The sequence below is a fragment of the Lepidochelys kempii genome, chromosome 14 (genome assembly GCF_965140285.1).
Source record: "Lepidochelys kempii isolate rLepKem1 chromosome 14, rLepKem1.hap1, whole genome shotgun sequence".
NCBI classification, from domain to species: domain Eukaryota; kingdom Metazoa; phylum Chordata; order Testudines; family Cheloniidae; genus Lepidochelys; species Lepidochelys kempii.
This window is the reverse complement of record NC_136393.1, coordinates 9,026,184-9,053,499: the sequence shown is the minus strand read 5'-3', so window position 1 is coordinate 9,053,499 and position 27,316 is coordinate 9,026,184. Positions and strand designations below refer to the sequence as shown.

The 27,316-nt window shown below is 46.5% G+C and overlaps 1 protein-coding gene across 8 annotated transcripts; it reads right to left on the bottom strand.

The window, feature by feature from the left end:
* Positions 1–84: 84 nt before the first annotated feature.
* LOC140898314 (sterile alpha motif domain-containing protein 9-like) lies at positions 85–12,119 on the bottom strand. 8 transcript variants are annotated; one of them, XM_073311944.2, is made up of 5 exons: positions 11,887–12,119; positions 10,064–10,236; positions 8,094–8,605; positions 7,661–7,764; positions 85–6,549 (listed from the first exon to the last, which is right to left on the bottom strand). In XM_073311944.2, exon 5 carries the CDS (start codon positions 6,539–6,541, stop codon positions 1,754–1,756), a length of 4,788 nt encoding a protein of 1,595 aa, XP_073168045.2. In that variant the 5' UTR covers positions 6,542–6,549; positions 7,661–7,764; positions 8,094–8,605; positions 10,064–10,236; positions 11,887–12,119; the 3' UTR covers positions 85–1,753. The 8 variants fall into 8 exon arrangements, with proteins under 8 accessions (XP_073168045.2, XP_073168046.2, XP_073168048.2 ...); XM_073311945.2 differs by having other exon boundaries at positions 8,558–8,605; XM_073311947.2 differs by lacking the exon at positions 7,661–7,764.
* Between the last annotated feature and the right edge of the window lie 15,197 nt (positions 12,120–27,316).

The following is a 27,316-nucleotide window of genomic DNA, read 5'->3' as shown; positions in this document are numbered from 1 at the left end:
AGCTCACTCACGAAAGCTCATGCTCAAATAAATTGGTTAGGCTCTAAGGTGCCACAAGTACTCCTTTTCTTTTTGCGAATACAGACTAACACGGCTGTTACTCTGAAACCTGTCATGATGGATGTATATTAAGTTTAAAAAGTCAGCTGATTTTAACAGCCCTCTTTCTAACAATCTCAGTTTTAATTTAAAAGTAACTTTCCTCTTTCCCCAGACTTTGAACAGAGAAGTATGGCTTAATCCTTGTGTATAGGAAAATAGTGGCTGATTATAGTTTCAAATGAACTGCAGAACTAAGTGGTTGCACGTAGAGCCATCAGATGTTGAGTATGTCAGAAAAATTTCCATCTGTTTGCCCTTTTATCTTCTGTCTATGTTGAAGAACTCAATAAACAAGTTGGGATTCATGTAAAAGATTGTTTAGTCAGACAGTATGCAAATGATATTTTAGTTTCCAGTGAAGTTTAAGTGAGGTAGTTGTTAATACAATAATATTAAAAGAAGCAAAACACAAACTCCAAAAATAATGTATTGTTACTTCATTAGAGTATGCTTTTTTAATACCTCATTAAAAATGAACTGGTGCAGTAAAGATATTTATAATATGATAATATAACATTAGTAAATTATAATAGAAATAAAGTACTAATGTTCAAATAAGACTATGAAATCAGTAAACATACAAGTCATGTCCTAAACCACATAACATGAGGGTGATATATCAGTGAGTGCCCTTTCTACAAAACATAACCTAGCAGTGTGAGAACTGCTCATGTTTAGTGTATTACCTTAGACAAATTTGAAAAATTGTAATGATGCTTAGAGTATTTTTACTTCAAACTATTAATATATTTTAAAAAGAAAGCTGCTAAGGTAGATTAGCCACTATTTCACCAATTTTACCTGTTTTTTTTTAAAAAAATTGATTTGCAAAGTACAGCAAATTTTTTTAAACAAATGTTTACTTTTCTTGCCCACCAATTTTCTTGCCCCCTTCCCCCCAAAAATGGACAAATGAGTTGATGCACTATTGAATTTGGTTATTCAATATGTGGTACTATATAACAAATGAAGTATGCTAAATAGTTAAGATACATATTTTGTTCATGTGTACAGCTTAAAATTTTACTTTAAAATTATTTTCTTTCCTTCATCTTGGAAAATACTAAAACCAAACTACAGAACACAATTACAAATTATATTCTATTTTATAATTCTTTTAATGCATCCAAGAAGCAAAATTAAATTACCCAATGTAACAACTGTGGAATCCACTGTCTGGATTTTGGAGGAAAGGATAAAACTGACATTAACACCTGCTTAGTCTTGTGGTGCATTTGGCCTCATAGCTCCAAATGATCCTCGGTGGTTTCTCATTCTCTATCTCTTTTGCATTTTTCAGTTTTACCAATAACTAATATACTAGTGAGTTGCACTCTTTTGAATTTTTTTTCACTGATAAAACAAACTTAAAAAGTGAATGGACCCATAATTATTCAATCACTGTGATTCATGGTAACAGGTTTTCTTAAGTATAAGTTTCCAGACTTTCTAGATCTTCAAGCAGGGTTATTATGCTTCTCCCCACAATTCTTTGGGCTTTCTTTTTTTTCCTGGGTGTCATGTACTTTGATTTCTTGATGTATGTTTTCTGAATGTAACAAGTAAGACTAGCACAGTTTTCTAACAGTACAGTGGGTACTCTCAGTTTAATGCACCCAAGTACCTTACTCTATGGAAGAGTTTTTTTTCTTTACTTATTGACTTGAATATTATGAGCAACAAGCCCATTAAATGAAAATCCTAAATAAAATGTCACATTTTCATTTCCTTGAGGCACGGAATCATAATGTAAAGGTACAATATGAATCTGCCCAACATGACCCTGTACAAACAGTTTTCCATTCTCTGTCCAACCTGAAACCCTTCTTAGAACATCACGTATTTTACCTATATTCCACACATCACCATGTTGCCACTTCAACCTTCGATCATCTAGGGAGCCACCAATTAATTTATCAATCCTGGTCTTGTGCATAATCTTTCTTAGACCACTTCCCTTTCCCAGGAAAAAATGTGTGTAGATTTTTTTCTTTCTTGGAGCAATATTTTTCACCTTGATGTCATGCATGCGTTTCATAGTCTGAAGAGCTGATACAAGAATATCATCTTTATCTGGATTAGGTTCTTTGTCTAATGCATCATCAGGCCAGTACAGTAAGGTGAGCAAAAAATGTGCACTTGCTGGAAATGCTGTTCTTCTCTGTTTAAAAAATCTATTGCTGAGTTCTCTAAGAGTTTCAAAAGGAAGAAGTTTGGAAGATCCAGGAGATAAACATGCTAGTGTAATGTGACACAAAATGTAATTGATGAGATCAGTATCCTCTAGCCTCTCTTTCTGTGGGTCATCTGGGTAAAAATTAATTATTTTTTCTAGCTTTTCAACTGACCTTATCTCCTTTGAATCTGTCAAAAATGAAAGAATGGTAGTGACACTGCCACCACCGTACTTATAAATGTTCATACGTCTGAGGAGTTGAGTTTCAGGTTCTCCTTTGTTTTCTCCCATAGGATACTCTGAGGTAAAGAACTTAGCATATACCTCAGACTGTCTTTTCAACCACTTTCTGGGATTGTAAACTTGTTCTTCCTTCTCCTTTGCCTCCTCATCTTGTTTCTCTTGGTTTTTATCTGTTTGGAAGTAACTTAGATCTTCTGAAATCCAGTCCAGAGCATTATAAATGTTCTGACGTAAGCCTTTTAAACAACTGTGAAGCTTTCCCCAGGGTTTTTTAATTTTCTCAGGAATATAGTCTGTTAGCAAATAACGCACAAGCTCAGAATGTTCCCCTTGTGTGTTTCTGGGAAATACCTCAAGTGTAGACAAGAGTTTTAGCAGACGACATCCCACTTCAACCTCTCCAAAATATCCGGCATTGTTCATACTGTCGATCTCTGACTTTGCAGCCTGTTGTGCAGCCCTGAAGCATTTCATAGCTTTAAGGGCAGTTTCTATCATCTCAATGACTCCACCAGGAGTGGCCTCATACATCTTTTTGTCCAGAGTAAAACTAAACCATTTCCTGTACACTTGACCTTCTGTATCCAAAATAAAAGAATCATTTGGCAAATGAGATTTGGCTACCCCTGCCCAATATTCTGCATCCTCAAATTTTTCATGATTGTAATGCAATCGAGCAAGCTGCTGGGCAAAGAAGGCATCTTTTCCCAAGCATTCGTATGCAGTTTTTAAAACCTCTATAGCTTTTTCACAGTCTTCAACCTTACAGACATGCTCAATGAATGGAGAGAAGAGGCTGTCAGTATTGTCTCCCCTGCTCTTCTTGTCGCGTCGTATGAACAAATCTCTGATGAATTTTATGAACTCTTCTCGTCCAAATCTATGGTTTAAAAGCACTTTTTCCTGAAGAAGTTTCATTGCAATTTGACTCTGAGGCTGACTTCTTGAGAGCTGATGCAGAATTTCTTTTGCAACCAGGTAATGTATGATATGGATAGATGAAATACAGGTGGTATTTTCTCTTAATTCAATAAAAATAACTCTTGCCTGTTCACTTAAGTTATTTTTGAAATCATACTCTCTCACTCTCTCTTCTGTATATGCCCCGAGCCCTAGAAAAGCTTCACAGTGTGATAATGAAATGTGTGAATTGTGTACATAGAAATTGAGCAAAGCAACATACCTCATTAAATTAGTAACGGGGGAAGAAAGGTCTATGCCTTGCAGCAGGTGCTCTACAAACTCCCTCACATATGTTTCATTAAACTCCTCACTCATTAGGACAAACGTAAGAATAAATGCAGGCTTGAAGTCATTCTGCTTTTTAAGTTTTTCAATTTTGGTTTTAAACAGGTGTTTCTCTTGGTCTGTCAATTTGTGGGTGACGGCAACTGTATCGAGGGGAGAAGCTTTGCAGAGCTTTTCAGGGACATTAGATCGTTTACAGCCCAAGAGGATGAAACAAGGCTTGGAAAAATGACTTCTTCGAGCTGCCATTGCATCCATTAAATCACTCTTTAATTCATCCAGATAATCTTCATCATAGTCCTCAATCAGGAGGATCACTGGGAGAGAATTCTTTATGTCATTTTCATCATATTCTCTAAAATTAACTGCATGCTTGGAGACAGTTGCAGTTGAATATGAAGATTTGACCACAGCACATCTTAAATCCTTTCTTCTTTTCCATAGTACTTGCCTTGCAATGGTGCTTCCTCCACTTCCAGGTTGATGAAATATTTTTAGTTGAGCCACAGAATACCTGATTCTGTTCCCATGCAAAATATCATCTAAGATTTTATGAACCTCTTCACAGGCCTCCCGTTCAATGACTTCTCCACAGCTCCCTTTATCAGCAAGCCAGAAATTTTTCCAGCTGACTTTTATACCTTGGTAAAATGTTTGTTCTATCTCTTGTATTTCTTTTGTGCTCAGAAGATCCAGTTTGATATCATCACATTGATCTGCACACAATATTTCAAGGGAAGACATTTTTTCTTCTTCCAGAGTTGGAAGCACACACAGACCTCTTGTGGAAACTGGTAAATGTCTGGGACATATTGCAGATGGCATCATGTTTTGAATAGTGGCATCTACGTGACTTAGCTTCATGCCCACAATGCTCCTCTGTTCTAGTGTCTCAATGCTACAAGATGCCTGAGCTAGGTTAGCCCACTTCTCATAATTTTCTTTGGACTCTGCAATGCATATGATATAATCCATACCATTCATTTCTGTGTAGAATTCCTGGAAGGTGTCTACAATTGGCTTCTCCACAGGTGATGATAGTAGGAAAAGTACCACAAAAGATCCCTTTGGAAGGATTTCATCACAGATAAATGAAATGGCTTTCTTAAGATACTTCTTTTTCGTTCTAATCCAAGTGTCTTCATCACAAGATTTTTCATCCCCACGGAAGTCACTGCGTCCATTGCAAAATATCCAGCTGGTGTGATCAAATAGGCCCAAATGTTTTTGAAATTCAGTGGTGCTCATCTTGCTTTCATTGGAATAATTTTGCAAGAAATGTGACCTTGTTTCATGATGCTCTTTGTACTTGGCATATAAACCTGACACATTGGAATCCTCATCAAAATCAAACACACAGAAAATATTCATGCGCATTAAAAATTTGACAGATTTCAGATCTTCTTTTCCACAGCTGTTTGCGACAAGAATGTACAATAGAGAATCATTCATATAGTTCTTGCCATCAGTGAATAGGACTGATAACTTCCGCCCTAAATTTTGGGAAATTTCCATAGGGTCCTCATTACTGGAGGACTCAGCCTTTTCCCTTCTGACATCCTTCTCTTGTAAACTCTGAATAAAAGCCACTAGCTCTTCATTCTTTACAGGCTCAGACTTTGTTCCCACTCTTTGATAGAGAACTGGAATTTTGTCGAAAATCACCTTATTACTGTGTTCGTTAAATCTAGGTAAGCGTACTTGAAAGATCTTTCCCTTCACTGTACTGGATGATGGTTCAATGTCAACCTCTACCACAAAGTATTGTTCTTGAGAGTCTTTCTGAATCACTTCAGTAAAAATAGGAGGGTGAATGCAATTTCTTGCAGCTTCTTGTTCAGATGGTTCAAAACATTTTTCAATGTAATCTAATGCATCTACGTAGATGTCTCTGTCTCTTACCGGTATGCCGGCTATCTGTCCGTGTTTCCAGCCCTCGTCTTCAACACTGTCCATTACACCAAAGTGTATTGTGCCATTTGTTCGAACATTCATGCAGGCTGAGGCATATCTAATCACTTCATAGGCAAACTTTGCTTGCAATCGTTGCCTGTCCAGCTTCGCAGCAGTTGTGAAAGATTTGTATTCATGGCAAGGAATGATCAAATCTATGATTCCAGTTTCCGGAGCAAGAATTCTGTTTTTCACATATTTAAAATTAATGTCTTCATTTTTAAATTGTCTGAATTTGCTCAGCGTTAATGATTCAACTGTATTTTCATGTAAGGAATGCCTTTTTCTACTTCCTCTCCTGCAAAAAGTAGACATTGTTTTTAATGTGTGCTCCTTACCAATCTTTTCTACTGCCCCGGTGTTGTCTGTTTCTGAAGATCCCTTCTGGTAAGATGTTACATGAAAACTTTCGTGCTGTGTGATGCTGAGGGCTTTTAAATCACTGTCTGTCTCTTCAGTTGGTGCATTAGCCTTCATAGACACAGCTGAATTCCTGTTTTTTACTCTCTTTTTATCATCATTGGTAGTGATATCGGAACCCAACACTTCTGAAGCTTTAATGCTGGGATTATCTGCTTGGGCTGAGTCTACCCCTGCATTTTTGTGCAAATGTTCCAAAAGTTCGTTTCTTTTCCGTGTTATTATGTGGATTTGGCCTCTTTTCATACCCATGTTTTTGAGGAAAGGTTCATCTAATTCTTTGAGCACTGGGCCAGTCACTTCCTCTTCACAGAGCTTTTCTACATATTCTTTCTTAATTCCAATAGATTCGAGCCAGCATCGAACATGAGACTCATTCCATTCAGCCAAAGGTAACATTTTGTAGTCTGAAAATGAAATTGTGTGTCAGTAGCACATACTTAGGGAGGCAAGTATCAGAGGGATAGCCATGTTAGTCTGGACCTGTAAAAGCAGTGTACACCCACTGAAGCTTATGCTCCAATACGTCTGTTAGTCTATAAGGTGCCACAGGACTCTTTGCATACTCAGGGAGAGTTACTCTTTTTTTGTTTGTTTGTCTAATTTCACCACACCATGCACTTTGAATTAGTGTTCTGGTCCTCTTTAAAGCCTTGTCTAGACCCAGAGTTAAAAGTGTGATGTTTGCTAACAACATGTTTGAAAACTCTAGTGAAGACAAGGCAATTTGGATTTCAGCATATACTAATTGCATTGAGTTGAAGGCCAGGCTTCACCCACCCATGCCCTGGTTTTAACTCCCCTATCTTAGACTTTGTTAAAGGCAGCCTGGCTTGTCTACACTAGACTTCTCAAGCATGTTAGCTCAGTGGTCTCCAAACTTTTTGGATCGCGCACCCCCAGAGCCAGCTCTAGGGAAGCAAAAAAAAAAAAAGCTGCCGCTGGCGTGCCGCTGAAGACGGAGCGGGGAGAGCCGTGCACCCCACTTTGGAGACCACTGTGTTTAGCTAAAACTTTCTAACAATGCACCTTTTATCCTAGTCTAGACAAAAACTAAGAAGAGACTGTATGGAGTAGCTGCAAGGACTAGTAGACAGTGTGAAGCTTCATCGTATCCTAGAGTTTAAGGCCAGAAGGGGACCGTTACATCATCTGGTCTGACCTGCATATCACAAGACATTAAATGTCCCCTAGATCAGTGGTTTTCAAACTTTTTCTGGGGACCCAGTTGAAGAAAATGGTTGATGCCCATGACCCAGTGGAGCTGGGGCTGAGGGGTTTGGGGTGCGGAGGGTGAGGGCTGTGGGGTTGGAAATGAGGGGTTCAGGGTGTGGGAGGGGGCTCTGGGCTGGGGCAGGGGGTTGGGGTGCAGGAGCAGATCAGGGCTGTGGGCTGGGGGTGCAGGCCCTGGGATGGAGCCAGGGATGAGGGGCTTGGGGTGCAGGGAGGGGTTCCAGGTTTGGGGGGGCTCAGGGCTGGGGCAGGAGATTGGGGCACAGGGTTGGGACACGGACTTACTTCCAGCGCCTCCCGGTCAGCAGCGCAGCTGGGGTGCAGAGGCAAGTTTCCCACCTGTCCTAGCCCTGCCGACCGCGCTGCACCTGAAGCAGCAGGTCCGGCTCCTAGGCAGAGGCACGCAATCAGGTCTGCGCAGTTCTTGCCCGCAGGCACCGCCCCCGCAGCCAGCCAATGGGACTGCAGAGCTGGTGCTCGGGGCAGGGACAGCGCACCGAGCCCCATGGTCACGGACCTGCTGCTGGCCACTTCTGGGGCACAGTGCGGTGTTGGAACAGGTAGGCACTAGGGCTGCCTTAGCTGGGCAACACTGCCGACGGGACTTTTAATGGCCTGGTCGGCGGTGCTGACCGGAGCGACCCCGTGCCTTACATGCTTACAGTGCCTTACAGTACTGGGTCGCAACCCAAACTTTGAAAAATGCTGACCTACTTACCCCTCTATTATTCAGAGATGTTAGCAAGACGAAAGCATTTCAGTCCTCAAAAGAATGCCTGGGCACACAATGTTGTAAACAGGAGAGGCCAAGGTGCCCTCGGTACCCAAGTCTGCAGGGCAGGGGCTTGATCAGATGAGATGTGCCCCAATGATCCCAGCAGGCGAACCACACCCCATGCTGCAGACTCAGAGGAAGGCAAAAGCTACGGATCAAGTGCTGAGGTCTAGTTACAGTTGTGCCACTAATTTCCTCTGTTCTTGGGGCAATCACTGATTACTACTGTGTCTGTTCCTTCCTCAGTGAGGATACAACCTCCTTACCATTCTTCCAGGGCTGCTGAAAAGATTCACTAGTTTGCCCCACACATTAGATAAGTAAAATGTTATATATTCAAAAGGGAAATATTGTTAAAGCAAATTCCATTACCCAAGAAGTACAAACATCTTAAAAGAGAGACATACCCATTTTCTTGTAGAAGTAGTTGTTTATCCTCTTGCGCAGAAACTGATCTAAAGGGGGGGAAAGCCATAACAAAGAGCTTAACTATTTGTTTCTATATTGTTCACTCACTTTTGGGGGGATGTGAGGGATCCATTTATGTGTTTGTTATTTACTGAATTTAAACCTGGGTTTGCCATCTAGCTCTGTCTTTCAGACCCCAGTATGAAGGGGATGGAAAAATAAACTTAATAATGTACAAACCACAAGGTGAGAATCTCTTACTCATAAACCAGGGCCAGTAGCCATTCCCTCCTCTGCCCCGCTCCATTCTGCTTTTTCTTGGGAAGCTGGTAAAAGCTGGAACAGATACAGCAGGGCAAGTGTGAAAAACTGGGATAGAGATTGGAGGGTAATAGGAGCCTATATAAGAAAAAGCCCCAAATATCGGGACATCTGGTCATCCTAAGTAGGGGCAGTAGCTGTCCAAGCTTGGTGCTGGAGGGATCAGCTGCAGGGGTGAACAGATAGCTTAGGCTTTTGGCCATTGATTCTTGGGTGTGTATTTCTCTTCTTGAACGCTGGACTGAAACTATTCTGATAACTAGATTTCAGATAGGCCACAGAACAGCCAACACAAGGCTGGCAGAATTATAATTTAAAAGTTTAACTACTGCATTAAACCTGTTACAGTGTGGTCTGAATTCCACCTCTTCACCTTTACAAAGGTCTGTTTATTCTGTCTTCTCCCCAGTAATGCACTTCTCTGGACAGTACCTTACGTAGTGCCAAATTAAGAGAGGGCTCTTAAGAGCCTGCTTAATGCTGCTTTGTTTAGTGAGCAAAAATAATTACTTGTCCTGCTCCTGTAGTCAGTTGGCAAAGTTTGTAAGTCAGTGGGACTCTGGTTATATCATGTATCAGAGGGGTAGCCGTGTTAGTCTGGATCTGTAACAGCAGCAAAGAGTCGTGTGGCACCTTATAGACTAACAGACGTATTGGAGCATAAGCTTTCGTGAGCAAATACCCACTTCGTCGGAGGCATGCAGTGGAAATCCGATGAAGTGGGTATTTGCTCACAAAAGCTTACACTCCAATACATCTGTTAGTCTATAAGGTGCCACACGACTCTTTGCTGCTTATATCACGTAAATCAGCGAAACCACATTCTAGAGCCTTGTCTACAGAAGTTGTACTGCTTTATAGCATTGTACTTTAAAGTGGTACAATCCTGTCCCCTCCTTACTGTTGACACACTTAGTTTGGCATAAAGGTGCCTTAAACTGGTGTAGTTTATTCCTATATTACAAACAACTTATCCAAAAGTGCAGTGTGCAAAATAATGCCCAATAATACAATTACACAAGAGAATGAGAAAACAGAAATTTAATAATGCCTGCAAATAAATATTTATAAAAGGTCCCTCAAGCAAACTGAGACAATAGAATAGACAGTTAAAGAATAACAGGTGACAGAATATGTCAAGGAAAATTTGTAAGTATAAATAATAGCCACAGACATTTCCGTACCACACGCTGACAGGTAAATTCTGCTCTCTCATGCCCGGTCAGTGGAGGCGGGTTTCTACACAGCTGAGATCCAGTTCCATAGTGGCAATTCCAGGCTCCTACCTGCTTCAAGGATGTGCTGTGAATTCAGATTTAAAGGCAGAAGAATCCTTAGAGTGGATCAAGAGAGCAGCCTGCAGCAAAAAGGCAAGTTAAGCAGGCGTGAGCATAGGATTGGAGAAAGATGGTCCAATTCCTGTGAAGGGTAGGGCGAAGAAGGGGCAGCAGGCTAGTGTGGGGGTGGGCGAGATTGGTGATAAGGGGTTAAAACAGAATGGGGAACAAATTCACACATTTAAGTAAACAGCAAGACCCTGGAACAGATGCGAGAGTGTGATGGGTATCTGCTACCTATGCAATCAATAGCCCCCTAAATTATTTTGCAAAAGCAACTCTAGATTGTACAAATACTTTTTAAAGTTCTTTTCTTTTTAGCTGATCTCTTAGCCTCTTGGTTTGAGGCCTGATTCAATGAAACCTTTCCCTTTGAGCAAAGTGGGAATGTTAATTCCTTGGTGGGGAGTGGTCACAGCCCACACCCTGAAGTACACAAAATGGGACCTGAAAATGCAGTGTGAGTTTTTGAGGAAACAAGTTATTTTTGACCGTCCTGGCTAAAAAGCTCCTCAAGGAGGCAGCAAAGTGTAAGAGCTGGATGTATTTCTAAGTTGTTACGTTCCTGATCAGAACCAACCCCACTGGGAGGATAAAAATTACCTTTATCCTGGCCCCCACTGAAGTTAGAGCAATCCCCCGTGGGCTGCCCTATGTTACAATCCACTGCTTATGGGCCTAAGGTATTGTTTTGGCAGCCACAGAGTGGCTCTCAGTCCTATTTCACTACCATCATAGCGTGGTGTAGAGTGATTATGCTGCTTCTGTACCACAATGGGACCCTCCCCAAGTCCACACTATGCGCGGGCGGAGGGTTGTCAGTGACTGACTGCAGTAGTTTTGTAGCCCATAGGGCTAGCCTGCCTGCTTGCTTATATATCTTTTCTTATGGGTTTGATTGTTTTCCTGCATGTGAAAAGGGAATATAGAGAACCCATGAACCCTGGGGGCCTAGTTTTCTGGAGGTCAACAAGTTTGCAAATCAGGGTCTTAGATGTGGAATTTCCCCATCCTGAGTGACAGAAACCCAGATCCTCAACATCAGTGTTGGAAGTTAAGGGGGTGGGGATCAATGTGGATTCTGATCCTGCAGTTTAATACAGAGCTGCTCCAAGGGGACAGGATGGGTGGCTCTGTATTTGTGTGGGGCAATGCTAGGGTTGGGGACATTCATCATGGGCCCGGCAGAGAGCGATTAGCTGGCAAAGATAACGCCATCGGGGGCTGCATTACCCAGAGATCCACCCATGGGATTTAATCTGCAGAGAGAGTGGGGAGGCAGACTGAATACAAACTGGCAGGCAAATCTTCCTCTTAGCCCACTGCCACAGGCTTCTTGCAGAAGGGGCCATTGGCCCCTAGAAACAGATTCCTGCCTGAACAACAGGCCTCCCCAAGAGAGGAAAGGTTCAGAATCTGGGAGCGGAAGGAAGATAATAGGCCTCAGGGAACATGGCCGTTGCAGTGCAAGGCTTCAGTTTTCTGATCCCTGCTATGCCTTAGGGAGAGTCACTAGCACTGAGTGACCCAGAACTAAATACCCACAAAGAACGTCATATTCATCCCCATCCACCATGCCCAGCCCCTTTCCCGCCAAACTACATTTAATTAAGACGTCAAGGTTCTGAGTTTTGAGCCAACTCTCGAGTAGTGCTACAGGGAAGGCTTACCTTACTCAGGCTGCAGCGGGGAAGAAGCTGCCTGCTCGCTCACTCACGGAAGCGCCAGTTCTGAGAGAGGAAACTTTCCCCTTTACAGTTGGAGATTTGTTTGTGAAAAGAGGAACTGATCACAGGGCTGGACAGTAGCCCATGTTGGCTGATGTCCCCAAAAGTGTGTGGGAGAGAGTGCGAGAGCTTCTCTCCAGAAGTGAGCTTGAAACTTGTCCAAGTCTCCACCCACCAGACTGAGCCTGGCTAGAAATCATCAAGTACAAAGCGGGACACTTCCGTGTTGAGCTTTGAGCTCAGCTGTTTAGCTTGCCTTAGGCCTGGTTTATGCAGTTTATGGCCTGATTTAACCATGTAGGTTTTTCTTACTGAAATAGCTAAATCTGCACAACCCTCATGTGTAACCAGTGCTGGTGTTCAGGTGCTTTATAACACCTTTCCTTAGGGGAATAAGCTATCACAGTATAAGCACCTTTTATCAAGGTAGCTGCCTCCGTGCTAGGGTGCTAGTACTGGTCTGGTTAAAGCAGTACAACATTTGTGCGTAGGCAGCCCTTCGCTGCAGGCTGTACTGTTAGCCCTCCCAAATGAAGCCCTGGGGGGGGCGGGGGGATGACAAAGAACCCCTCCCCCCCCCCAGGGTGACTGGTCCAAGGTGCCCCCCTCCCGGTGTGAGTGCTGCTCCCTGCCAGCCCAAGGCCCCCACTCTCCCTGCTGGCCCAAACCCCCTTGCTGCCTGCCCACGCGGGGCCAGCCTGAGGCCCCATCCCCCCCCCCACCCCCAAAGCCTCCCTGTTGCTCTCCTTGGGCTGGCCCGAGGTCCCCCCTTCAGCCCCCTGCAAGCAGGACCAGACCGAGCCCCCCCCTCCCCCCACACACAGGGCCAGCTCGAGGCCCCCCTCTATCCCCTGCACATGGGGCTGGCCCAAGATCCCTGCCACCCGCCCATGCAGAGCCCTGTGACTTCTAGGGGTTGCAACCCACCTTTTTGGGAAAAAATGCGCTTTTGTCTACTTTGCTCTTACCAACTGATGATCAGATCAGTGGCAAGAGCAAATGCCCATGTTTGCCAAAAAAAAGCGGGATGGCCAGACAGGGCTTATAAAAAGGGACTGTCCCAGCCAAAACAGGTTGTAGGGTCACCCTACCAACCTTCCCTTCCAGAAAAACAACCCCACACTCCAGGTGTTTTGTAGGAAATGTTCTCCAATACAAGGAACTGTTTGTACACTACAGGGATGGGCTGAAAACCCTTGGACTGTGCATAAATAAGGAATTGCAGGGAGATGTGCAGCCGGACCCTCAGTAAGAGGTTCTGCAGGAGCCCAAAGAGGCGCTGTGACCTGACACAACCCACAGAGCACCAAGGTCTCCCTCTTGCAGCAAAAGGAACAGGTGTTGGGGCAGGGTGTGGGTGTGTGTGAGAGAGAGAGACCCATGCCATGCACACACACATGCTCATGGCTCCATGAAGGAGCTGCCCCAGTTTAGCTGTGGAACAAGAGTGGATTCCTCGCCCGCCCAACCACCCAGCCTCAGATGGATGGCAGCAAGTGGTGTTGAGATGGGTCATGAGGGCGAGGAAGTGGCTTACGTGAAGCAAAAACGTACAGATAATCTCTGGGCGCAGTTTAGAGGTGGACCAGCTGAATGTCATGCAGGCAGCTCAAGTGGCATGGTGGGGGGTGGCCTGGGAGGCCTATGGGGAAGAGGGCCTAATGATGCATTCTGGAGGGCAAGGGGTGCGGGCTGGGCAGGGACCTTCCTGTATGACCGCTACAGGAAGCAGAAGGCATTGATGCCCTCACTGCTGAAACATTGGTCAGCGTGTGGCTGTGCAGCTGGCAGCAAAATGCTCAGGCAGGAGGGAGAGCTTTGCTGTTAGTTACTCCTTAAATTACCTCTCCCCAGCTGCCTGCCCTGTGATGTTGTCGGATCACATGTAGGGAGGCAGACACAGTAGTAAGGTCACAGAATACCATCTAGAAACAGATCTTAGCCTGAACCCATCTGTCTCTAGTTCCAGGGGGGGCATGTGTATCAGCTGCCCTGCTTAGACATATTACAGTAGTACTAGTAGCATCAGCCAGGTTGCAGGGGTGCATGCTGTACAGACCTATGATACAGGTGCTATCACCAATTTGTCAGAACAGGCTTTTGCTGTGAGGTGTCTCTGGGCCCAGGCTCAGTTCTAGGGAGCTGCTTTAAGAGCCATAGTTCAAGGTTCTTTTGTTAAACCCCCATTATTGTTCAAATGTCACATTAATCTCAAGCCACACCCAGCAGGAGGCAGCAGTGCTCTAATTGAATGGTTTTCAAACTGTGGTTTGGGACCCCAAAGTAGGTGAGCAGCCAGGCCATGGTAAGAGTTTTTTTTTGGGGGGGGGGCAGCTGTGGGGAGCCGCAGACCCTCCACTTGCCCAGGATGAGGGGGGGTCAACAGTTGCCCATAACCCGTGTCCCTCCCTCCTCCAGGGCAGATGGAGGGCCCACAGCTGCCCACGCTGCTCTTACCATGGCTGTGCTGTGCCCCCCCGAGCACCCCCCCCAGCTGGAGCCTGGTCCAGGTGAGAGCTGCGCAGGCAGCTGTGGGGAGCTGCAGCCCCTCTTGCCCGGGGTGGGGCAGGGCAAGGACATGGGCTGTGGGGAGCTGCTTATGACCCCCACCCATCGAATGCTTGAGCACCCTTTATTGCCACCCACCACTGTGTGCTGGTGTAAGAGAGGGGAGCCACTCACTCCCCGCCTCAATTCCTTTGTACTGGACAGACTCTGATAGAGCCCTCAACTCATCCACCCTCTGGCTGAGGTAATTGCCACAGAAATGCTGCCAGCTGCACCCTTAGAGAGCTAATAGCCAAGCTCTGTTTTAAAAGATAGTCCAGCTAAAGGTCCTCAAGCGACCCCTTTCCTGCAAGATCAAATGGAGAAGTGCTTCCACTTAGCCAGGTAAAAAGAAAAGGAGTACTTGTGGCACCTTAGAGACTAACCAATTTATTTTAGCGTAAGCTTTCGTGAGCTACAGCTCACTTCATCGGATGCATACTGTGGAAAGTTTAGAACATCTTATTATATACACACAAAGCATGAAAAAATACCTCCTCCCACCCCACTCTCCTGCTAGTAATAGCTTATCTAAAGTGATCGCTCTCCTTACAATGTGTATGATAATCAAGTTGGGCCATTTCCAGCACAAATCCAGGTTTTCTCACCCCCACCCCCACCCCAAACTCACTCTCCTGCTGGTAATAGCTTATCTAAAGTGATCGCTCTCCTTACATTGTGTATGATAATCAAGGTGGGCCATTTCCAGCACAAATCCAGGGTTTAACAAGAATGTTTGGCCGGGGGGGGGTAGGAAAAAACAAGGGGAAATAGGCTACCTTGCATAATGACTAAGCCACTCCCAGTCTCTATTCAAGCCTAAGTTAATTGTATCCAATTTGCAAATGAATTCCAATTCAGCAGTTTCTCGCTGGAGTCTGGATTTGATGTTTTTTTGTTGTAAAATAGCAACTTTCATGTCTGTAATCGTGTGACCAGAGAGATTGAAGTGTTCTCCGACTGGTTTACGAATGTTATTGTAACCCTTCTGCCCGTCAGAGTTGGCAGCAACAAGGGCCGGGTTCAATATCTAGGGGTTCCATTCCAATAACACAATGCAAACCGGCTCGAGCCCCCACCCAGTGACCTGGGACAAATATATACCACCCCCGCTGGGCGCCTCCAAGAGGCAATACTTCCCCTCTCGCAAGCACATAGTCTGAGTGTAGCAAAAGTCTTTTAATAAGAGAGAGAAACAATGTGGCATTATGTTGGGGAAACACCACCAACCGGATTCATAACACAACCCATGAGCAAAAACAACCCCACCCCAGGCAAATTGGGGCATGCCCTTTTCCCTTTGGTTCTTGAGTCCAGCAACCCCAAAAGTCCAATGCCCCAAAAGTCTCTGTCCCTGGTCAGGGCAGCCCCAGAGTTCGAAAGTTTATCGGCGGAGCTTTACCTCCCAACCTGGGTGGAAATGGGACGGGGGTAAGAGGCACCTTACGTGATCTGAAGCTGACCGCCCCATAGCTCCATAGCGGCGCTCCGCTCCGCTCCGCCAGCCGCCCCACAAAACTCCTTCACGCAGCTGCACTCCGCTCCACCAGCCGCCCCACGAACTCCTTTGCTCAGCTGCGCTCCGCTCCACCAGCCGCCCCACGAACTCCTTCACTCAGCTCCACGGCCCACAAGCAGCTCCTGCCATCCACACACTGCTCCGTGTCGAACTGCTTCACCAGCCGTCCCGCAAACTGCTCCACAATATATCTTCAGGCTCCCCCACTACTTAACACAACACTCAGTGATTTCAGCTCTTAGGTGAATTCAGCTTATAGTAGGGGAGCCCCAGTGCTGGTGCACTGTCAGCCCAAAGTGAGCTCAGCAGCCTATAACTAGACTTCTAATGAAATCAAAATTAGCTCTGATATTCCACAGTGGAGAGAGGAGGAAGTGCAATCAGCATGTAAGGCCCTCACCAAGGGGCCCATGCCACCAAGTATTAATACTTATCCCCAGCCTCTCTCCATTCACACAGTTTTGGAACCCATGACCCTTGCCTAGCGAGTGCTACTTAGATGATGGTGAATCCCTCCATCGTAACAAAAGGCCACGTACAGTTCCAAGCACAGTTCCCATAATCAGGGTAATAACAATTTATTCTTCCTGCCCCAATAACAGAGACACTGGGGATCCCACAGCAGCCAAAGTGACCATTTGGGCAGCTATGGTCTCATTCTAGGCGTGGTGGGTGTGCCTATGCAAATGAGATCGGCCCCTGAAGTTCTTTTCCACAACTTGCCACACCTCACCACCAGATGTCAGGGTGGAGCTCATCCTGACACTGCTTACATCCTCCCCCCAGCCGAGACTTTGTCGTCCCGACAAATCACACTCCCTTTATACCAACTCATTGGTTTCCTCCAAAGGGCCTCAGGAAGCCCACTTTAGCTTCCACAAGCCTGTGTGCTAAATGTATTGGCTCCTCACTAGTCACCCCAGGTGCATCATAAGTTAACCGTTTCACTGGTCTTATCACCCTGTCTCGTCTATTGAGAATCTCTGTTGCCGAAGTAAGGGGAACATCCTCTTGAGTGACGGATGGAGAGGCTTCCCTGGAGGGTCCCTCGGCTACTGGCGTAGGCCCCTGCACTCCTAGTTCTAACGCTGGAGGGTCCAAGGTGCCCAGGACATCCTCTACCTGTCTGTCCCCATTGTCCAATAACCTGTGTGTGTCATCACAGGGGGGTCTCATCAGCAGCACCGGGGTATCAGAAAGGGGCCTAAATAGTTCCGCCATTGGGTTTAGGGCGGAAGAGGGAAAACTCTCGTTTGGTTCAGCTGATCGAGACTGAAATCTTGTCTCCATCCCAGGATACACCAGGGTTGTGTCTTCCTCCTCAGACTCACTCTCAGATGTGCAGAATAGGGGTAAGTTAGCTGCAGGGGGCCCACTGTCTGTGTTGGATGGCGGCTTTGGTCTAGCACCTCTGTTCTGCCCGGCGGCCCTGCCGTGGCCCATCTCACAAGGGGTGCTTACCAATTCCCCCACAGGGAGCAAAAGGTTTCTATGCACCGTCTTTATTTGCCCTGGACCGTCTTCAGGTTTGATCTTGTAGACCGGCAGATCTCCCAGCTTTTCCATCACCAGGTAAGGTATTGCCTTCCATCTGTCAGCTATCTTGTGTTTGCCAGCAATACCCAAATTTCGCAGCAGGACTCTGTCCCCCGGCTGGAGCTCCTGCGAACGCACTCTAGCATCATATCGATGTTTGTTGCGGTCTGCGTTCTTCCGAGCCGCAGCGGTAGCTAAGCGATAAGCATCCCGCAGCTTTTCTCTTAGTCGGGATACATATTGTTGATGAGTTTCATAGCTATCTCCATCCTCTGATACACCAAAGCACAAGTCTATGGGTAATCTTGGTTCTCGCCCAAACATCAAGAGATATGGGGTGACTCCTGTAGCATCGTTCTTTGTGGCATTGTAGGCATGCACCAGAAATGCGACATGCTGGCTCCAGGTTGCCTTCTGCTCTGGTCGCAAAGTTCCCAACATATCTAATAGGGTTCGATTGAACCTCTCTGGCTGAGGATCACCTTGGGGGTGATAAGGCGTTGTCCTAGACTTTTTAATTCCTGCTATCTTCAGCACCTCCTTCAGAAGGTGACTCTCAAAATCCCGCCCCTGATCAGAGTGTATCCGAGCCGGGAATCCATAGACTGAGAAATATTTGTCCCACAATACTCGAGCAACGGTGGTGGCCCTCTGATCACGTGTGGGATATGCTTGTGCATACCGTGTAAAATGGTCAGTCACTACTAGAATGTTTCCAACATTCCTCTTGTCTACCTCTACAGACAAGAAATCAATGCATACCAACTCCAAAGGTTTGTTGCTGGTGATGTTCTTGAGATATGCAGCCCTCGTGGGCAGAGTTTTCCTTTGAACACATCGAGCGCAAGTCTCACATTTCCTGCGAACATCTTCAGCCATTCGGGGCCAATAGAACCTACTACGAATAAGTTCCAGGGTCCTCTCCATCCCTAAATGCCCAAAGTCATCATGCAGGGCCCTCATGGCCAGGGCTCTGTACTTTTTTGGCAGTACTAGTTGTGCTCGTTGTTTTTGTAAAGGGTCAGTGGTCATTCGGTGTAGCACTCCCTGAATCAGTTTTAGTTTGGTCCATTCTCTCAATAGTAGTTTACCCTCCGGGTTAGGTGGGACAACCGCAGTTGGGCTTCGCCCCTCCCTTTTGGCAAGTAGTGTATCACGAATGTCAATATCTTGCCGCTGGGCTTCTTGCCAGTCAGCCGCATTGAGCATGGGCAAAGGAGATTGGTCTAATGCAATATAGTTCACCGAAGCAGAAGGCATGCATTCAGGGGGCAGGCCCAAAGCTTCTGCAACACATCCCTGAAAGTCTTCACGGGCCTCTGGCTCTCGGCGACTCACACTGCAAATAGCTCTCACTCCATCTGTGGGTATCACAGCAACTTCTGGAGCCTGCGGACGCCTGGACAATGCATCTGCATCTACATTGCTTCTCCCTGATCGGTACTGAATGCTGAACTCATAGCTAGCCAAGGCGGCCACCCATCTCTGCCCTGTAGCATCCAGCTTAGCACTTGTTAACACATAAGTCAGTGGATTGTTGTCTGTCCACACCTGGAACTGAGCACCATACAAGTAGTCTCGAAATTTCTCAGTGATGGCCCATTTCAAGGCCAAAAACTCCAGCTTGTGGGTGGGATAGCGAGTTTCACTATCAGACAATCCTCGGCTGGCAAAGGCTACAGGTTTACATTTGCCTTCCACTTCCTGGTACAGGACTGCTCCCAGACCCTCCAAACTGGCATCAGTATGCAGGATAAATGGTTTGCTTGGGTCAGCAAAAACTAGGACTGGAGCATGAGTTAGGCAAGTAATGATTTCTCGAAAAGCCCTTTCACATCTCTCATCCCACCGTGGCCCAAATGGTGCAAAGGGGCCATTGTGTCTCTGCACAGGAGGCTTTGGGGACCTCCCCTTATTCTTGGACTTAGATTTGTTCTTGCTGGACTGATGTCCCCTGGTAAGATCATTCAGAGGCTTTACAATCGTAGCATAGTTTTTCACAAATCTGCGGTAGTAGCCACTAAATCCAAGGAAGGTCTTGAGTTCTCTGTAGTTACTTGGACGTGGCCATGTAGTGAGTGCTTCTATTTTATCAGGATCAGTACTCACACCTTCTTGGGACACAATGTGACCCACATACTTCACTGAGGTTCTGCAGAACTGGCATTTGTCAATTGAAAGCTTCAGACCATAATCCTCCAACCTATCAAGCACTTTAAGAAGTCTTTCTTCATGCTCCTCTAAGGTTCTTCCAAACACAATCAGGTCATCCAAATAAACTAACACTTGCAGTAAATTCATGTCTCCCACAACTTTCTCCATGAGACGTTGAAAGGTGGCAGGTGCTCCAGAAATCCCTTGGGGCATGCGTTCGAACTGATAAAACCCTAATGGGCAGATGAAGGCTGTCTTCTCCTTATCTTCTTCTCCCAGAGGGATCTGGTAGTATCCACTTCGAAGATCCAACACAGAGAACCACTGGCTTCCCAGCAAACAGTCTAAGGCGTCTTGCACTCGAGGCATAGTGTACTGGTCGACCACCGTACGGCTGTTTAGGGTGCGGTAGTCAATACACATCCGGATTTTCCCATTCTTTTTGCGGACTACCACAATGGGTGAGGCGTATGGGCTGCGGGACTCTGTAATGATGCCATTCGCAGCCAGCTCCTGAAGATGATGTCGCACATCTTCCATCTCAGAGAGAGCAATCTTCCTAGATCTCTCCCTGAAAGGTCGAGAGTCATGTAGTCTGATATTGTGCTCTACTCCTTTTGCACATCCCACATCCCACTCATGCAGTGAGAACACCTTGGATCTTTCACAAAGTTTCTTCCTCAGGCGATCTTTCCCGTCCTCGGACACTGGTGAATCTCCAAAGTCAAACTTTGCTGGGTCTATTGCCGGAACTGGAGTTTCATACTGGGGTTTTACAATCGACTCAGGCTCAAAGAGGTCTGCTATCTTTTGTCCTTGCTTCACAAAAATATCACGACTCGTTTCATTAGCAATCAGTATAGTCACCCTTTCCTGGGCTTCAGCAGGTAGGGTTATGACTCCACTGGGGACCAGCACTCCTTCAGGGAGCTCTCCTCCCATCGGCTGCTCTATCATTGCTAACGTCCCTTTACTGCCTTTCAGACAGGTACTCATGACAAGCACTTCTTGCTCCGTCCTTGCAGGCACTACTAAGGGGGTTGTGCCCGCGTACTTCAGTGCCCCAAGCGGTAGCTCAGATGTGTCCCTTTTAGCGCTCTCAATTTTCCTATAGGCTTCAGCACAAAGCGTATGGATCATCAGGGTATTCAGGTACTGGTCCCCAGCCCGCCTTCTGCAGTAATCCGCGAGTACCTTGAAGAGACTGGAGTTGGTCCCTATCAGCACAGACACATCAGAAGTCCCTTTAGGGTCAGGGCATATTAAGGCAGCTGTGTCTACCTCTTCTCTTACCCCAGCAACCTCCTCTGGGAATTCCAGGTGCACTATGACATACCCTTGATAGGGGTATTCATCCATGCTGAGGCCACATAGGCCAAGGCCAGTCAGTGGCTGTATAGGCAGGTGCCTAAGCATCTGTTGGTAGAATGACTGAAATATAATAGTCACTTGAGATCCAGTGTCAAGCACTGCTTTACACTCCACCCCTTCGATCCTCACCATGACCTCTGCTCGAGGCCCTATCAGTCCTGCAGGGATCCCAGCTGGACAGTCTTTTCTGGGGGAATCTTCAAATCCTGCAGACCTGGGGGGTCCCCGTCCCCAGACCTTCTGGCAGCTACCGGATCTCTCCCAACTGATCCTCAGCTTTCCATACACTAAGGAGGGGTTTTCTTCATTACGGCACTTGGCAGCACTGTGTCCATCCTGACCACATCGGTAGCAGAAGAATTGACCTTTCCCCCTTCGCCTGGGGGGGATGGTGGCTCTAAGTGCGGGCTTCTCAATCGCCACAGTTTGAGGCTTCTTATTCCTAGAAGTCTTAACTCGGTCAACGGTACTTTGCAGCTCAGCTATCCGTTCCGTCAGGACCTGCATTTGTTGGGCAAGTTCCTCTCTGGTGCTCACCATCAGTACACTGGCCATTTGCAGTGGTGTTGTGCTGGCTGGCTCTGATGTTTGGGCTTCCCAAAACTCACTGGCAGCCTGCCTTTCTTCCTCCTCTCGGACCTCTTTTATCAGCTGGGAGTAACTTGGGGGATGTTCCCGTCGTTCTCTTAGCCGGAGATGAAGTAGAATCGGGTTCTGATACTGAGTTCCTCTTACAATTTGAGCCAGTCTGGTCTGATCCATCTGCTCAGCAGTCACTGCTCCCCTCATGACAGCTCTCTGAAGCAGTCTCTCCAGTCTCTGTATGTAGGCTGAAGCCTTCTCGCCCTTTTGTTGTCGGGAATTAAGGAACTTACAGTAGCTGTCTTCAGGGCCCTCTACGCTCCCAAAGTTGTGTTCAAGGGCCTCTAGGCAGTCCTTCACACTGACCCCAGGGTCAATGAGCTTCAGGGTGCGAATCACATCTAATGCTGGGCCGCCAAGGCTCTCTATAAGGCATCTTCGCTTTTCTGCATCTGGTACAGCCCACTCTTGCAGCATTTCAGTGGTATGCTCTAACCAGGGTTCAAACTCCTCCTCCCCAGCAAATAATCTTAACTTACGACAAGAGTCTGACTCAGCATGGGGCAGCACAACCTTTTCCAATATTTGCCCCAGAGCTTTTGTCCAATCATCAGCCGAGGCTGCAGCCTCCGAGCTAGAAGCTGCTGAGCCAGGGCCCAACAAACCTGAAATATTAGCCATTATACAAACAGTAATTTCCTCAAAATATAAGCACAAACAAAAAAAATATAAATTGTTTCCCAATGTAGTGGATCACTCAACAGGTGCTTGCGAGGGGTACTGACCCAGGCGATCCCGGACGAGCCCCCAAAAATGTAACCCTTCTGCCCGTCAGAGTTGGCAGCAACAAGGGCCGGGTTCAATATCTAGGGGTTCCATTCCAACAACACAATGCAAACCGGCTCGAGCCCCCACCCAGTGACCTGGGACAAATATATACCACCCCCGCTGGGCGCCTCCAAGAGGCAATACTTCCCCTCTCGCAAGCACATAGTCTGAGTGTAGCAAAAGTCTTTTAATAAGAGAGAGAAACAATGTGGCATTATGTTGGGGAAACACCACCAACCGGATTCATAACACAACCCATGAGCAAAAACAACCCCACCCCAGGCAAATTGGGGCATGCCCTTTTCCCTTTGGTTCTTGAGTCCAGCAACCCCAAAAGTCCAATGCCCCAAAAGTCTCTGTCCCTGGTCAGGGCAGCCCCAGAGTTCGAAAGTTTATCGGCGGAGCTTTACCTCCCAACCTGGGTGGAAATGGGACGGGGGTAAGAGGCACCTTACATGATCTGAAGCTGACCGCCCCATAGCTCCATAGCGGCGCTCCGCTCCGCCAGCCGCCCCACAAAACTCCTTCGCGCAGCTGCACTCCGCTCCACCAGCCGCCCCACGAACTCCTTTGCTCAGCTGCGCTCCGCTCCGCCAGCCGCCCCACGAACTCCTTCACTCAGCTCCACGGCCCACAAGCAGCTCCTGCCATCCACACACTGCTCCGTGTCGAACTGCTTCACCAGCCGTCCCGCAAACTGCTCCACAATATATCTTCAGGCTCCCCCACTACTTAACACAACACTCAGTGATTTCAGCTCTTAGGTGAATTCAGCTTATAGTAGGGGAGCCCCAGTGCTGGTGCACTGTCAGCCCAAAGTGAGCTCAGCAGCCTATAACTAGACTTCTAATGAAATCAAAATTAGCTCTGATATTCCACAGTGGAGAGAGGAGGAAGTGCAATCAGCATGTAAGGCCCTCACCAAGGGGCCCATGCCACCAAGTATTAATACTTGTCCCCAGCCTCTCTCCATTCACACAGTTTTGGAACCCATGACCCTTGCCTAGCGAGTGCTACTTAGATGATGGTGAATCCCTCCATCGTAACAAAAGGCCACGTACAGTTCCAAGCACAGTTCCCATAATCAGGGTAATAACAATTTATTCTTCCTGCCCCAATAACAGAGACACTGGGGATCCCACAGCAGCCAAAGTGACCATTTGGGCAGCTATGGTCTCATTCTAGGCGTGGTGGGTGTGCCTATGCAAATGAGATCGGCCCCTGAAGTTCTTTTCCACAACTTGCCACACCTCACCACCAGATGTCAGGGTGGAGCTCATCCTGACACTGCTTACATCATAATTCTTGACATCTAATTTGTGTCCATTTATTCTTTTACGTAGAGACTGTCCAGTTTGACCAATGTACATGGCAGAGGGGCATTGCTGGCACATGATGGCATATATCACATTGATGGATGTGCAGGTGAACGAGCTTCTGATAGTGTGGCTGATGTTATTAGGCCCTGTGATGGTGTCCCCTGAATAGATATGTGGGCACAGTTGGCAAAGGGCTTTGTTGCAAGGATAGGTTCCTGGGTTAGTGGTTCTGTTGTGTGGTATGTGGTTGCTGGTGAGTATTTGCTTCAGGTTGAGGGGCTGTCTGTAGGCAAGGACTGGCCTGTCTCCCAAGATTTGTGAGAGTGTTGGGTCATCCTTCAGGATAGGTTGTAGATCCTTAATAATGTTTAATAATCCCCTTGTTTTTTCCTACCCCGCCCCCCCAGACGTTCTTGTTAAACCCTGGATTTGTGCTGGAAATGGCCCACCTTGATTATCATACGCAATGTAAGGAGAGTGGTCACTTTAGATAAGCTATTACCAGCAGGAGAGTGAGTTTGTGTGTGTGGGGGGGGGTGAGAAAACCTGGATTTGTGCTGGAAATGGCCCACCTTGATTATCATACACAATGTAAGGAGAGTGATCGCTTTAGATAAGCTATTACCAGCAGGAGAGTGGGGTGGGAGGAGGTATTTTTTCATGCTTTGTGTGTATATAATAAGATCTTCTAAACTTTCCACAGTATGCATCCGATGAAGTGAGCTGTAGCTCACAAAAGCTTATGCTCAAATAAATTGGTTAGTCTCTAAGGTGCCACAAGTACTCCTTTTCTTTTTGCGAATACAGACTAACACAGTTGTTACTCTGAAACCTGAAATTAGCCAGGTAAGTGTTTCTAGTTGTGTGTTTTCTGCTATTCAGAAGCACTTTCTGAACATCCTTCAAGCGGGACCTTTCAAAGGGTCTCAGCCATGAAGTACTCACTCCATCAGATGGACAACTCAGAGACTAGGATGGAGCAAGCACCTGTGGTCCTGGGAAATTACATCTGGATCCAACTGGAGACACAGGAGGCTTGACCGACAAGAATAGTAGGGTCGCGTACCAGTGTTGACGAGGCCATGTCAGTGCTAGGAGGATGAGGTGAACAGGTCTTGTTTCACTTTGAAGATGATCCTGGAAGGTAAAGGAATCGGCAGGAAAGCATACAGGAGGGATTTCTTCCAGGCTAAGAGACAAGCATCTGTCAGCGAGCCTGGGCTGAGCCCTTCCTGTGAATAGAACTGATGACATTTTTCCCCCAGAGATGAAAGATGGACCTGACCATATCTGGACCACTTGTGGTGATCAGAGAAGGATCTGCGCAGCTGATCCACTAATGTGTTCTGTTTCCCCAAAGGGCAAGCAGCTCTGATATGAACTGAGCTGGTTATACAGAAGTCCCAGAGGTGAATTGCCTCCTGGCACAGTGGGTTTGACTGTGCTTCTCCTTGCCTGTTTATATAAAACAGGGTTGCCTAATTGTCTGTCAGAATTAATAGATTTTTTTCCCACTGTGTTAGGGAGGAAGGCCAAGCAAGCTAGATGTATTGCTCTTAACTCCTTGACATTTATATGAGTCTCCAGATCTTGAGACGACCAAAGATCTTGAGTCTACAGGTACCTCCTATGAGCTCCCCAACCCAGAGAAGATTCTTATGTGACTAGAGGTAGGGTTGGAAGCGGGGGGAGAAAGGGAAAGTGTAGTCTGGCGTACTGATCAACATAGGTACATGCTGCCCTGTGACCCAGAAGACTGAGGCAGCTGCATACTGTTGTGAGAGGATATACGCTCAGTTGCAGCACTAGGTCCTATAAAGTTTCAAACCTGGCTTGTGGAAGAAAGGCATTGGCCTTCATGGACTCTAAAGACTGCCCCGATGAATTCTATTGTCTTTACCTGTTTCAGGATTGATTTGTCTCAATTTACTAGGATCCCCAGTGCATTGAATGTGGACAGGTTACTGGATATGCTGGATAGGATTTGAGCCTCAGACCAACCTCTGGCCAAGCAGTCGTCTAGGTATGGGAACATGTGGTCACCTAATTTTCATAAGTGAGCTGCCACAATTGCCCTGCACCTTGTGAACACTTGAGGAGCAGCTAACAGACCAAAGAGAAGCACAGTAAATTGATAATGGCAGCCGTTCACCACAAATCTGAGAGACTTTCCACAGTCGTGGCATATTGCAACATGGAGTTAAGCATCCTTTAAACTGAGGGCAGCGTACCAATCTTTTAAATCTAAATTAGGCATGAGATCGTCTTGGGGATCAGGAAGTAGCAGGAATAGGAGCCCTTTTCCCTGAGATACAACAGGACTTCCTCTATGGCCTGAAGAATACACGTTGAAGGGCAATCTCATGAGAATGGTCCCTGAAGAGGGATGGAGAAAGGGGTTGGGGTCGGGCAGAAATAAACTGGATGGCATACATCAGTTTCACCATGCTTAAGATCCACTGTTCTGATGCTATGTGGGCCTAAGCATTTAGGCAGTGGGATAAGAAATTGATAAACAAAGAATGGGGAACAAATGGAGCCATGGTGACTAGTACACTGTCCTTAACAAACCCATCAAAATGCCTGTTTGGACAAGGCGGCTGGATGGGATGAGCTCACTGATGCTGAAGAGGAGGGTGGTGGACGGCACCTCCTATAATCTCTGCCCTGTTTCCTGAGTGGATCTTGGGATCGAGGCGCATAATAGTATTTGTATAGCTGCTGCGGATCATACTGTTTTCTTTTTTATGCTGGGGTATAGATCTGAAGGGATTTGAGTGTTGCCCTAGAATCCTTAAGGCTATGAAGCCTGTCATCCATTTTCTCTGAAAACAGTGAGGGACCTTCAAAAAGAAGCTCCTGGTTAGTCCTCTAGAGGTAAACCAGACAACTGCAACCGTGAACCCCTTATAGTAATTGCTTTTGCCATGGTTTGAGCAACCGAGTCTGCACTATCCAAACCCCCCTGGAGGGAAGTCCTCTTACCTTCATCCACCATTACTGCAAATTCTTGTCTACAGTCCTCTGGTACATTGTTTTTAGATTTTATAATGCTCTCCTAGAGGGTGAAGTCATATCGACTCACAAGAATGTGTCGGTTGCAATCCTGAGTTGCAGGCTTCCTGAAGAAGAAAGCTTGCAGCCAAACAGATTCAGCCTCTTTGAATCTTTGCTTTTCAGCATGGAAGTTTATTGCCCCTGTCTTTCCTGATCATTGGCAGCTGCCATCACAAGAGAGCCAGGGGGCAGGGCGGTGGAGTAAGAGTAAATATGTTCAAATGCCCTAGAGAAGATGAAGTACCTCTTTTCAGCTCATTTTGCTTTGGGGGGAAGGGAGAAGGGTGTCTGCCAAAAAGCCTTGACTGGTTTCATGATGGCTTCATTAATTGGTAGAGCAACCCTGACTGGGGTTGCTGATACTAGGATGTCCACCAACTTGTGAGAGCTTTCACGCACCTCTTCTGCCTGAATGTCAAGTCCAGAAGCCACTCTTTTAAAAAGATCTCGATGAGCAGTG

Bases quoted from the DNA above. Each gene is read 5' to 3' on its own strand.
- LOC140898314 (XM_078848488.1), bottom strand. From the start codon at position 8,865: ATGGAGCGGGGCAGAGGAGGGAATGGCTACTGGCCCTGGTTTATGA. The intron at 8,606-8,819 runs GTAAGAGATTCT...CCCCCCCTTTAG, and splicing joins CTACTGGCCCTGGTTTATGA to ATCAGTTTCTGCGCAAGAGG. The intron at 6,550-8,557 runs GTATGTCTCTCT...TTTCATTTTCAG, and splicing joins CTACTTCTACAAGAAAATGG to ACTACAAAATGTTACCTTTG.